Genomic DNA, 13,337 nt, shown 5'->3' with positions numbered 1-13,337 from the left:
TAGTATTTATCCTGTAAAAATAGATAAATAAATAAAAACTCTGTTTTGACTCAGGTTTTATTTTCTTGCATTTTATGACTTTTGAGAGAACCGCTTTGGCAGGCAAGTGTATATCAGCTCGGGCTGGTGAACCTCTTGCATTGTGTTTGGAATATGCACTTAGAGGCACTCTGGCAAATTCTGTTTCCAGTTCCAAATTCTGAGCAGAATATATTGAGTGCACACATGTACCCCAGTGCAGCAGTGCCAGGAATTTTTACAGGAGTACAACCTTCACAAAACCAGAGGCACAAATATGTAACAAAGGGAAGGATGAAATGATACAACAGTACATCACATACTATTAAAAACAAACCCTACGTGCTAGACTGCTTTTCCCATTACATAAATAGGTAGATGGCTATTAGAAAAGCAGTGGACCACGTCCAACACTACAGTTTCTGGGAAGTTGAATCCAAATTAAATAAAAGCACCTTACTAGAGAGATGGGCTAAAACCATATGGTGAGACACGCTACGGTTCAGGCACAGATTCGTACCGCCTGCACAGCAAGCCACAAAGAAAAGCAAGTCATGAGGTAGCCATCCCTCATTACTGTTTAAATGACAATTTTTGTGTCCCCAACTAAAGAGGGATGTCCTGAAAAGTCCTGGGCCAGCCATCTAACCTCTTCTTTGTTCCCATTTGGAAAGATGGACACGCAGTCCTTTCCTCACAAGGAATAGCCAACCGCAAAATATGGACTACACAAGCGTTCATTACCTTTTAACACAGCCTCTATCACATGCATCCAAGACAACATTACTCAGAAGGAAGGACTCAATTTCATGTGAAAGTAGTTTCCAGTAGAAAAGTGCACGTGCACTCCTTATTTTCTAGATCTGGTATCTGCAGAGGCAGAATCACAGTGAAGCTATCACCAATAAATCCCTCAAGTGCTTCTCCTCTGTTAGTACAAACCGTAGCAATCCTGCCATGCAGCAACTTCTCCAGCCCAAAGTCTGCTCCTGTGTGCTCTTCAGGCTTTTTAAACACAGCTACTTTAGGAGATACCTTGTGAGTTTTGTCCATTTTAGTCATCTAATAGGGCTTGACCTATTGACCTTGACCAGGCTTTACCTGGGTAAAGGAGATGCTGATCCCAAAAGAGAAGCTGCTGATCCCGAAAGAGAGAAGCTTGCAGACTTTTCCACAGTACTCTGCATGCATGTCTGGACCTCATTCTCACAAGACACAAACACATACTCAAGCAACTGTGATAACAGATACAGTTGACTTTCAAGGGCCAGTTGTACACACGGAAGCTAACAAGGCTTTCAAGAGATAGGAAGTAACCTTATCCTGCAGACAGTGGACAAGGTTGCAGGCAATTTTCCTTTTGGCGTTCACTTACTTCATGTTACAACCTTGGAAAGGGGATTTCAGTGAGAAGTTCTTGTTTTTAATAGTGACAGGAATTTAACCAGAACAACAAACTTCTGGGCAGCATCCTACTTTATTGTCACAGTATGTTTATGACATGACAATCTTAAGTTCCTTTCCTTATCAAATAGAAGCAGCACTTCATACAGGAGAGGTACTGATTGTACCTCATGGGCTGTACCCCATGGAGGCTGATACAGCTAGAGGTGGTGATCAATTTTAGGAGGTTTCCCAGCTAATAAGACTGCTGGTAGGCATCGATCTCCCTAGGGAAATTGTGAGGTGGCAGCTACAGATGATTACAGAGGACAGACTAACAAGGCAGCTTATCTATTGAAATGGCTCCACAGGGCATGACTTTGCAGAGGTCACTGCTTTATATGCAGGGCATGACCTTCCTTCCCTCCACTCCCAGCAAGCAGGGGAAGAGATCAAAATGCTCCACAAAAGAAAGCAAGGAAAGGAGCACAACCTCATATTTGTTCTCTTCGCCTCCAGACATGGGGTCTTAGCTGATGGAAGTAATGAGTCACTCATTTTTGCATAGCAGGCAAAAGCACCTCTTTAAATACCAAGCACTTCTATGCAAACATGTCTCTTAATAACCAGCAGTACTTCAGTGGAGTTACTTTACAAGATCTGAGATGTCACACAGGATCCTTCCATTACTCCTGGATGTTGTGCTCCATAATGCCAGTGTATCTTAGCAATGCAAACTCAACAACTTCCAGTGGTAAAGACTCCTCTTCCTTCCTCTGTCCACCAGGGAAGTCACTAGTGTCACTCTGTACAGCATGGCAGGTTTTTGCTTAACCAAAATTGCATTCACTGTAGGTGGATTTTCAGCTCACTTCCTCCAGGTGCAGTATCTACAGTATCTCCTAGTGTATGTTCAATACGTAGTACATACAAATAATCTTCTGATAGTTGAACACAATCTCAAGCAATGGAGCTCAACGGTCCATCTTTACCTTCAGTTGCATCAGTCAGGTTGGTTTCCTAAGATGACACCAGCTGGATGCACACAAAGCTTTCCTAAATCAGTGGACAGAACGGCTGCCAGGCCAGTCTCCTTCTCAGGGCCCGGCAGACTGAGCTCCTGCAGTTGGGTTGGGGACCAAATGACTGCTCACATGAAAGTGTTTCAGGGGGTTTTGGCCTACTTTTGATAGAACCAAGCTTATTTTTAACGGAAAAAGCGCTGATCAGCAGAATTCACTTCACCCTAAGCAAAAAAAGGTGCAGACAGGGAAGGTGAGGGAAAGGAAGAGATATGTCTCTCTTCACAACTGAATAAGCCTTAAGACAAAAGAAATCAGATTAAATGGGAAGATGAGAACCCTGACAATCCCCTCAGGAAAAAGCACGTCCCCTAACCAAGGACCCTGCGCTGAAAAGATCTGATGAGGTTGTTGTTGCGTTAGGCTCAAAGAGCCTGAAGGTGTGTCGCCTGTCAGAAGCGGGCAGAGACCAAAAGGTGTGCAGGGTCTTCAGAAATCCTGAGGAATTCTGCAGGGGGGGAAATCCACACCAGGACAAACAAAGGACAAACAGCAGGCAAAATACCAATATCTAGAGAGAAAACGTTGGCAATGTATTTAAGGAAAGAGCTGTATCTAAAGCCAAGTGGGAAGAAATAAAAGGAAAAAGACAAGAAAGGCTGAGATCAATGAGAAAGCACCAAAATGTCTATACATTAGAGAACAGAGTCTGGGCAAATGATGAAGGAACTGGAGCTACTAGCATGGGACAAAAGTGACTCCTTTAAAGGTCACCCAAGAGGAAAGAGCAATTAATCATGCTAAGAATACAGGGGAGTAATTTCAGGAGACAAAGATAAAAAAGGTAAAGGTGACTAAACAGTATTGTGTGTTAATTATGTGATAGAATTCATTTGGATCAGTTAAAAATAAATAAATAGGCTAGAATGAACTGGCAAGGCAGGAACTTCACTGCCAGTGGAATTAATTATGTCAGGAGTTAAGCCATATCTAAATCTGACATAAAGAAGGTATTTTGGGGAAACAGGTTTTCACAGCAGATCTCTACATTTAAGCTGTAGGACTATGCTAAATATAGGAAGTCCTTATTATTTCCATGCAGGTTAAATTTCTTTACTAGTCAGTAAAATAAATGGGTGGAGATGTAATTTAGATCCTGTTTCGACAATTAGTCTTGGACTGAACGACCACATATTGATTCAGTTAGAGAAAGAAAGCCCAAAGTCATTGTATAATTCACAGTTTTCATTTCAAAGTATATGTTTTGAGAAGCTAAGAGAAATCTACTGAACCAAATTTCTCACAGAATAAGTTACGGAGGCGGCTTGGAACATTTCACAGAATCATAGAGTGGCTGAGGTGGGAAGGGACCTCTGGAGGTCATCTTGTCCAACGTCCTGCTCAAGCAGGGCCACCAGCTGCCCAGAACTTTTGCACATCTCCAACAGATAGAGACTTCACAACCTCCCTGGGCAACCTGTGCCCATGCTCAGTCACCTTCACAGTAAAAAAGTGTTTCCAGATGTTCAGGAGGAACCCCCTGTGTTTCAGTTTGTGCCCATTGCCTCTTGCCCTGAAGTCAAACGTTTCAAGTCAAAAAGTGAAAAAAAAAAAGCAACAGAAGCCAAACCTTTCCTGAGCCCCAAACCAGACAAAAGCAAACAAGTTAAAACAAAACAAAACAAAACAAAACAAAACAATCCACCTCAAACCAGAAGGACAAGCAGGGGAGGAGTTCTAGGTGTAAGTCTGAAATTTTACTTACTAATATTGATCTTCAAGGAACATCTCTCTTCTTTGCATTTCTTGCTGCCTTTTTTTAACTTCAAGTCTCTCCGCCTATGGCATTAAAACCAGGAAAACATACTTGAGATTTCCAGTAAGCCAGAAACCAAACATTGATTATTTCAAGTATTTCAATATTCTGGTTTTTAAAATAACTATGTCACAGCTGGGTACAGAAGTCACCCAATCCCATGTGTTCAGATATGACCAAACAGTTCCTAGTCAAGAGACCGGTCAAATAGAAAACCGCCCTGTGTTCCTGGCAGACCCACCTGCCCTCACAGAGGGCCGCAGGAGCCTTCGGAGTTCTCACGCCACAGCACGGTTGGGACCATCTCTCGGTATAACTGGTATCTCAGTGTAACAGTTGGTCCTAGTAAGAAGGTAGAGGATGCGAACTACCGCACCAAAGCAGGTGATAGTCTTGTAGCACCGAAAGCACAGTGATACGAGTACATGTAGCTCTGCACGCGGACCTGTGGTCCTGCAGGAGCATTAGGTACTGGCCAGTTTAACACATGCTAAGACGGATGAAAGTGGGAGACATTTGTACTTAACCAGCGTTATTCTGCCTCAGATACCATGCAAGAATCAACCGAAACCTTGACACACAAAACTTCTCTGGAAATCTGGATGCCACATAAGTGATTAAGGCCTTTAATATAAAATTGCACGTAATTTCCAGTGGAAGGGTCATCTAAGCTGCCTCACACCCCAAATTCAAGTAGACTAATACATTAAAATAAAGCAGAAACTAGAGAACTTGCTACAACAGCAATATGTAGCTCAAGCTAAATTCCAGTCAAAAAGAGGCCAGCCAAATTTATTTTTTGACACGCAGGCTGCAGGTAGGTCCAGTGGGAAGAGCAGTCAAAAGGCAGTTCGGTGTATTAAAAGCACAAATCAGAAGTGCCAAACCGGGATTTCAGCCCTGCTATATTTTGAGCACAAGCTCCCCTGCTGCAGTTGGCGAGGGGATGCTCCAACAGGAGCTCCCACCTGGGGGGTTCACAAGGACTAGCATGTTGAGCAAAATGCAACCTCAGACTGTCACTCTCCTCATCGCTCACCCTCAAAATGAAAACAAGTAATCATTTGGTAACCCAGCAACCAGACATTGCTCTATATAAAGTGCCCTGGAAATTTCAGACAATACCAAGGTCAGAGATGAGAAAAGAGCTGGAGGTGGGAATGGCCCACTTGGTCAGAGCCCCAAATCAGGGAGAGGACACTGTACCTGGGAGGAGGCCAGGTAGAATGGGCTCGGAGGGTGAGGGGGGGGTTGCGGGTGTGTGTAAGGGGGAAAGTGGTGTTAAGAACACGGCTGCAACCCCCGCCCTCATCATTTTCTTCCTGTCCTGCAGTCAATAACATTTCAGAAAAATTACAGTTCCACTGGCAATTACTCAATTGCTTTACCTTCAGTGATTTCGGGGTGGGTATTTTTTAATTGGATAAAGAACGACTGCCTGCAAGAGATTCGCAAAACAAGTGCAAATTCCTCCTCGGCGTGTATTGGATTAAGAAAAAAAATACTCTGTCAGATGTCTGCAGATAGGAAAAGAGCCACTAGGTTGTGTAACAATATAAACTGTTGGAAGGCAAATGACTTAGAAGTTGTTATTTGGAAAAAGGCAATGGGAAAATAAACAAAAGGAGGAAGATGAATCTCTGAATAAGATGTCCCATTGCTCAGTCATTTGACACGCTGAGACAGTGGTAGAATGTATAAAGTACTGAGGCAGTTAAAAAAAAATAATCAAAACTAAAGTAAGAAATATCACTCCACAGTATAGGTAAATTTTGATAGTGTTCAAGGGATATCTTGTTTGCTCCTAATCCCTCCACCCAGAGACAGGGGATTTCTGCGGCAAAAGATTCCCACCCATCTGTGCAACTTAACAATTTACAGGGAAAGAAAGGAAAGAGGAAGAAAGGAAGTCTGATGGCATCTATTATTGTCAAAGGTGATGTTGATACCCTCAAGACACCAGGAATTTTCCCCACCACTGCTCAACACTGCAAGCTGATGCCTTCACCTCTGGAAAAGCATTTGACATGGCATCCACCCTCGTATTGTAAGGCTCCTGAAAGCTCCAATCCAAAGCTCACTGGAGTTGCTGTAGTCTAGCTCCTAGCTAGAACAACACAGTGATATTAACTTCGATAAATACAATCCTTCAACATCACCCCTGGCTCCCACTAGATAAGAAAGAAGGAAATATCCTGCAGCTATGCTACCATCAGAATGGTGCCTGAGGAAAAATCCAGCATCTTGAAATTATTTACTTGTGGTTGCTGCAACTATTTTCTGCTCTGGAGGTTTACCCTGGGACCCCCGCTTAGGATGCGTACAAATGACAGGCAACGGGACTGGGACATTCTCTAACTAATGACAATCTATCAATAGACATTGCCAAAGCACTCCACATTTGGCACAGTCTTCAAAAACAAAGCCAAGAGTGGAACAGCTGTGATATTGAAGGTAAACATGTTGAAAAGCATTAGCAGAAGGTCTGTAAAGTGCCTGGTTTTGACAAATTCCCGAAAAAGGCCATTCATGCTGATTAACACAGTCAAATTAAAGAGCACATGATTTGATAAAGAATAAAATGAAATTACAGCTTATTCTAAATAGGATAGTTTCTAAAGACAGCAGGACTGTTACTATGTAATGTAAGAGCAAAAGAAAGTTGCACACAGCAGAATTACACTGAGCCTTTTCACTTCAAATCTTTTTAACCTTTTAATATTTAGTCAAGGTTTAGAATATACAGGGAAAGGCTAAAGGCGGGGTAACAGAAACAGAGGCTGAATAACAGGAAACGGAAATACCCAGTGTGCTTAAGTTACGCTAAATTGTGTAGAGCACAAATGCAAAAAGCTTAAAAATCAAGAAGCCAAATATCAGCCACTTCTTTACTTTCTTGGTAACTTTGGCAGTCCCTTCACCCAAAAGACACAAAGAAAGTTATGGTTCCGTCCGGTCAAAATCTGTGATGTGAAGGGCTGCACAAATGACACCCAGCTGCAGACACCTGCTACTAATGAGCAAATAACAATAATAATAATAATAATAATAATGCTCTTTCCCATGTACTCACGCACTTTCTGCAGATCAGACACACATCTCAGTACTAGGAACAAATACAGAAATAGGGACTCCCGGGCTAACGTTATGAAGTCTCTCCAAAATTATTTCAGTGAGCACTCAGAGATTGCGAGCTTTGAAGAACAGCCAAACTCATGCAGCCCAGGGTTATCCCATGAACAAATCAAAGCAGTCCCAGGACAAGCTGCCTCACATAGTGCGCACGGGATCCCAAATCCCATTCACCGCTACACACAGAGACCCATTCACACAAGCTGGTCTTGTGGAACACAGAATGAGGGGGCAGGATCCACCATTCTTCTCTCTGGGAGCTGGAGAGAGACACAGTAGATGCCAAGAGCATTGGTATTCCAGCACCTAATCTCATGGTTAATTAAAGAACGACAGAGACAGGCAGGTGGACTGGTACAGATGGTAAGGCAGACCTTCCATATTTGGGTTCTGCTTTGGCAGACACCCAGTTGTCTCTTGGTCACAAAGATAACGGAAGGGCGGATACTGCTTTTCTCTGCAAAACAAGCGTTAAAGCAGTAACACAAACAGATCCTATGCTCATAAGCAGCACTGGCTTACAGTACATCATCCTTACAATCAAGAAAGAACTGAGCTGAGTACCAGCGCCCACCGTTCTAGTCATCGCGCATTAGTCCGTAGAGCTTCACCATTCACATTTGTTGGCAAAGTAGCTCTCCAGCTGTGAAAGTTTCAGGGCCCCTGCTGATAAAGCTGGCTAGCCATTATCTCCTTTCAGACTGTCAGACAATTTAGGTTTTATTGAATGAATAATAACCTTGGGCAAAAGAAGGACAGGCCAACAAGAAAAGGCGGCTTGTGAATTTGCAGAAAGACATGCTCTCAGGAGATGCCCTGCAGGTGTGGTCGTCTACAAATCTATCACTTTAAAAAAAAAAAAGAAAAAAAAGTTCCTCTCCTGCAGTAACCAGGGCCGAGCATTGGTTGTATGGCACCAGTTCTTTAAGATATCTTTCCTGTCATCCTCAGCTCCCGGGAACCTTTCAACTACAGGCAGGGTGAGACAGCCAAATTGACACCTTTTAGTGGCTTTTCAGCATGCTTTTCTTAAACACAGAGTTGAATTTTTAATATATAAACATCTTCCAAGCAGAACTCTTCATCAGCTCAATCACTATTGTGGAAGAGAACCCGAATAAACAAATTAAAATTAAGAGTTCCCTTTCACGCTCCTCTGTTTTGCTTGTTTTCTTCGTGGGTATATGTTTATTTATTCAAATTAAACAGTCTGTTTGGCAAAGATGTTTGCCATGATGTTGCATTCTCCTTTAGAAGAAACTGATAGTTACAGTTTTACTATCTACATCTATAAAGATTTTATAATCTGTGTGAGCGAAGGTAAGGAAATTAAAGAGCATGAAAACAAAACTGATACATCGATGTATTTTCTAGGTGTAATTATAAATTATAGCAGTTTTGCAACGTTTTTTTCTTGTCCAATGCCCATGGGCAAACAACATATATTTAATAGGTGAATAGAATATAATTAATCCCCTTTCTGCTGTTGCTATCATCACTGCTTCTGGAGCTATACATGAGCTGGTAACTTGTAATGACATTTTCACATGAAAATATTTATTGCCCCTGTGAGCTACTGTGTATGGGCTTATGCCCAAAAACTAATGCTAACCACTGAAAGACTGGGAACACACTGACCCTCGCCTAGAGGCAAGTAAGGCCATTTTTGTTTTTGCATGTCCCTGTATGCCATCCAGTAGCGAAGATTTTCTTAATTAACTCTCAGCATTCAGCTTCTGCACAGAAGATCATTTCCACTGTTGTGCAGGCAAAACTTGCAAAACTGAAATCTCCCTTTCTCTCACTACTACCGTGCACATCAGTGCCATGCTCCCCCTCTTTTCTTTTTTCATTTAAATCACACATTACATTTTCAACTGAGTGCTACTCGGAGACACGAACGAACTTTTACAACAGTTTATGCAGCACACAGGACGAGAAGACGCTTTGTGAGAATTACGAGACAAAACAAATAAATGCAAAATAAAACTGAAGATTCAAAAGTGAGCCAATATATGGCCAATACTAGAAGGAAAAGTGATCTTACATATTAGCAATGCCTCTGGGTGTGCCCCCCCAGAGGAGCTGGAGTGGCATCAGAATTTTCACTGACCTTTTTGTGATTTGAATGCCTTTTTCACCATGACAGGCTGTATTCTTCCCATGTGTACAGCAAGCAGTTACGGATTTCTATAAGGTCTTTGTGCCATCTGCCACAATCCAACCTTATAGAGAAAGCTCGTGCCAAAGTGAACTATATAACCTGTACACACAACATTAATCCTGACCCTAGTGTTCTCCCCTTCTGCGAACTCTTCAGGATGGATGCAAATGAAAGGCTGGAGTTTCTGAAGAGCCAAAGGAACGCTCAAGCCCCAAAGAAAACCAGGTCAGGCATCCTTCAGTCAGCTTCAAAGAGAAGGAGGACTGATTTCCTAACTGTTTGATGCAATTCGGGGCTACCATTTAATTTGACTGTTCCATGTAGTTCAGCAAAATCAAGCATCAAGACGTGAACTTTGTTATATGGCTCCAATTCTTCGGTAACCATGTTTACCTTTTCTCTCTGAACTGCTTTCTTTTTCAGGATTTCAGCTTCTTCAGCTGCCTTTTTTGCTTTTACGTATTCTTCCCTCTTGTGCTGTATGACATAAACATAGAAAATTATTTCACATATGTACGTACACAAAGCACACATAAGGTAACTTGACTTGACTCCTGTACTGCACATCTGTCAAACCTAAATTGTGTTTGAGGAAAGTTTCCAATTTTTTTTTTTTTTCTTAAAATGAGGCAATGAATAAAGCAGGCTGTGCACCAGCTACTCCAATATTCACTTTATGAAATTTGAGAAATCTAGGACTGATAAATGGGCACCCACGCAAGGAATCACACAGCTGATTGATAACTTAAAAGCATTTATACCTTTTCTAACAGGAACAACACTTCTACACAAGCACTGGATGGGGCGAATACATTGATCAATTAGTCAAAGTGTAGGCAGCATGCTGGAAGGTACGGCAAGGCATATAAGTGGCTTTACAACTGTACTGGTTATCATTTTAGATATGATCTGAGATACGGATTGCTAAATATTTACAGCAGATTTCTCATTTTCTTTGGTGCGGAACATTTGTTTCCAGTTTTCTGCCGCTTCCTTCGAGTTTCATGACTTTCTTTTGTCAAGCAGCTGCGAGTTTGTTTTATAGCCATATGAAACACTTCACAAAAAGCTTTTTTTTTGAGTTCTTAAAATAATCAAACACATTTATTCTTCCTGACCTTTTGTTGGTATTTAGATTGCATGAGCATCATTTGCTGTTTTTGCCTTGCTTGAGCTTCTGATTCCTTTCCACCTTAAAAAAAAAAAAAAAAAAAGAAGTATAAATTGCATTTTGCATGAGCATTTTAAGTTCAAATGCCAGTCATTTCAGAACAGAGCAATATAACAGGTCAGATATATGCATATACAGGAAATTTTTCATAATTACAGTAGCTATCTGACATTAAGGAGAACAGACAGGAGACCTTTTTGATCATTTTATCCATCCGTCAAAGCCAGTAGCTTGTTATTTACCGAGCATCCACTGTATCATCCACTCTACCAGCAAATATGTCCTATGATATATGATCAATTTACTGAGGAACTATTGCATTTTCAGAAAAACAGTCACGCTTCACAGATGAGTCTTGATTTTCAGATCCAGCTATCCCCACCTTTGCTCAGTTCAGTTTGTCACACAGGGTCAGAAATTTTATTGCCAAAAAGTTTCTCTTTTGTCAAATTTTGGAGCTTGCAGTCTTTGCCAGCTCTAATGGGATGCTATCATTTGAATGTCTTCTAAGTAATGTCTTTGGGCTCGAGGCAGAAGCCCCTTTCTGAAATGGAAATCAAAGCCTTTTTCCGCTGACCTCTTATTCCTATCCAGGTAGCAGAAGGTGCCCTTTCCAAAGGCATAGGCTCCCTTTTGAGAACATCTAAAGCTCTGGCCATACTGTTCAGCCTTCAATTAAAAAAAAAACAAAACAAACCCAAAACAACAAAACAACAAACCCACAACACAAAACACAAACAAAAAACCCCAAAAAAGCCAACCACACAGAGAACGTGATAACAGGTCTTAAGGGATGGTGGGAGTGGTTTTGATTGTATCATTCTGCTCTACTATCTATTTTCGAAAGTATTTTCTTGCTTTGGGAAAGCAAATAATTCATTCCCTCAGTTGTTGGAAAAACAACAGCAGCCCCCACCCCATTTTGAGGGTCAGGGCTGTATTTTCATCCAGTGATTTTCTGAGAAGTTCCCTACTATGTGACTATTAATTCTATAGAATCAGCCGGACTGATCTGTGCTACTTGAGGTGCCTGAAATGCAAGACAGCTATACTAGATCTTTCAGGAGGGATCACCCTTCACTAAGAGCAGCTTTCTCCACTTACTAATGGAAGGTAACTAATCTTTAGGTGCCTCAGTGAATAGGAGATCAATTCCCTAAGTGTGGAAAGATCTCTATGCACTCAAATAACTCCATAAGATTAAGCTCTCGAGAAAGACTGGCCATACAGTACAGAAGCAACAAGCCTGCAGGAGCAATAAGCAGACAGCTGTCATTGTAGAGTGGCTCCTCCCCAGGTCTAGGAAATAAAATTTCTACTAAACAAGTTCTGAAACCGTTTGGATGCTTGATCTTTCTTTCTTTCTAGCCTTATATTGGCAACATTCAACCCTCTTGTGTTCACTATACTTTTCTGCATGTACTGCTGGACATTGTCTCTAAAGAAGTATTTTACTGATTGTTATTAGCCATTGCCTGTAGCCTTTCAGCCAGATTTAATTCATTCAAGTTGGCTTGGCTGTAACGTGTTGAATATTTCACTGAAGCCAGAGTATGCTGTGACTGGCTTTATATACGATGTGATCAAAAAAGAGGCCATTACATTTATCAGGCATGCTTTGTTGCTCCACTCATTGTTTACAGAGGAGGGTGCAACTTGCATCCTTCATTGCTCTCATCCCTCTACGGTACCTGAAAGTTTGCCAGTCAAGTATTACAGAGTTGAAATCCAAGATACTTATTTCCCTATGGAAAGCATGAGCGTTGAGAAACCTCAACTTTAAGAATTCTCAGGTGATTTGGACTAGACGTGTAGTCTCTTAAAACCACTCTGAGAAAATAACGTAGGATACTTTTTTACCTTAATGAGTACCTACAGTTGTGAAATTAGAGATGCCACTTATATTTTTTTTTCCTTCCTTGAGCTCTCTTCTGTTCCAAATTTGTTCCTGTGGGAATGATAAGATCTAATAATCTTTGCACCTTACCTCTTTTCAGAGGCACTGAACATAGTGCATGTGTCTCAGTCTCCAGGGGTCTTTCTAAGTGGCAGCTAGACAGTGACTGAAGAGCTCATATAACCTCCTTGAATTCTTTCAGCTTTTTCTTGTCTTTTTTTCTTTTTTAATCTTAATTTGCTTCTTTCCCAAGAAAGTTTTTAAATGCAGTGGGACCAGAAGTAGTTAAGACTCCCCACACCCAATCACTGCGGGTTTGCCACCACGTCCCCAGTCATGCCGCCAGCCTGCGCACGCTCTGCATAGACATCACACGCCAAATCTCTGTTTTCAGATTTCACTTTCTTCAGCAAAAAGCTTTGTGGTCCTCTTGGGACAGAAGCATGTCTTCTAGGACCTGCTCACAGGCAAGAAGCAGCTAGTATGTATGATAAACACACAAAGAGCATGGCTGGCCACACGACTGCACATGATGGTGGGAATACAGAGCATTACACCAACTTGCAAAGGTAGGTTCACCACTGCAAACAACTGGGACTCGCGCTCCAGGGCAAAACAAACATGTGGGATCAGTATCACCTTGACCACAAAGAGCAAATCTCGGTTGGAGTCAGTTCAAATTCCTCTATCTCCCATCTGGTATCTATTTTTATGCACAGTACGCCACCCCGTAC

General features: G+C 41.7%; 1 protein-coding gene across 1 annotated transcript in view; it reads right to left on the bottom strand.

Annotated features, from left to right (window-relative positions):
* Positions 1-13,337, bottom strand: part of EPSTI1 (epithelial stromal interaction 1) — a 49,597-nt gene that overhangs the window by 22,912 nt on the left and 13,348 nt on the right. Inside the window, exons 4-6 of the mRNA XM_054214720.1 lie at positions 10,654-10,727; positions 9,929-10,012; positions 4,189-4,262 (exon numbers count right to left, since the gene is read on the bottom strand). Coding sequence (XP_054070695.1) covers positions 4,189-4,262; positions 9,929-10,012; positions 10,654-10,727 — 232 coding nt within the window. The remainder of the gene's footprint in view (positions 1-4,188; positions 4,263-9,928; positions 10,013-10,653; positions 10,728-13,337) is intronic.

The sequence above is a fragment of the Rissa tridactyla genome, chromosome 1 (genome assembly GCF_028500815.1).
Source record: "Rissa tridactyla isolate bRisTri1 chromosome 1, bRisTri1.patW.cur.20221130, whole genome shotgun sequence".
Taxonomy (NCBI): domain Eukaryota; kingdom Metazoa; phylum Chordata; class Aves; order Charadriiformes; family Laridae; genus Rissa; species Rissa tridactyla.
The sequence above is the reverse complement of the archived record's forward strand: the minus strand, read 5'-3'. Positions and strand labels throughout refer to the sequence as shown.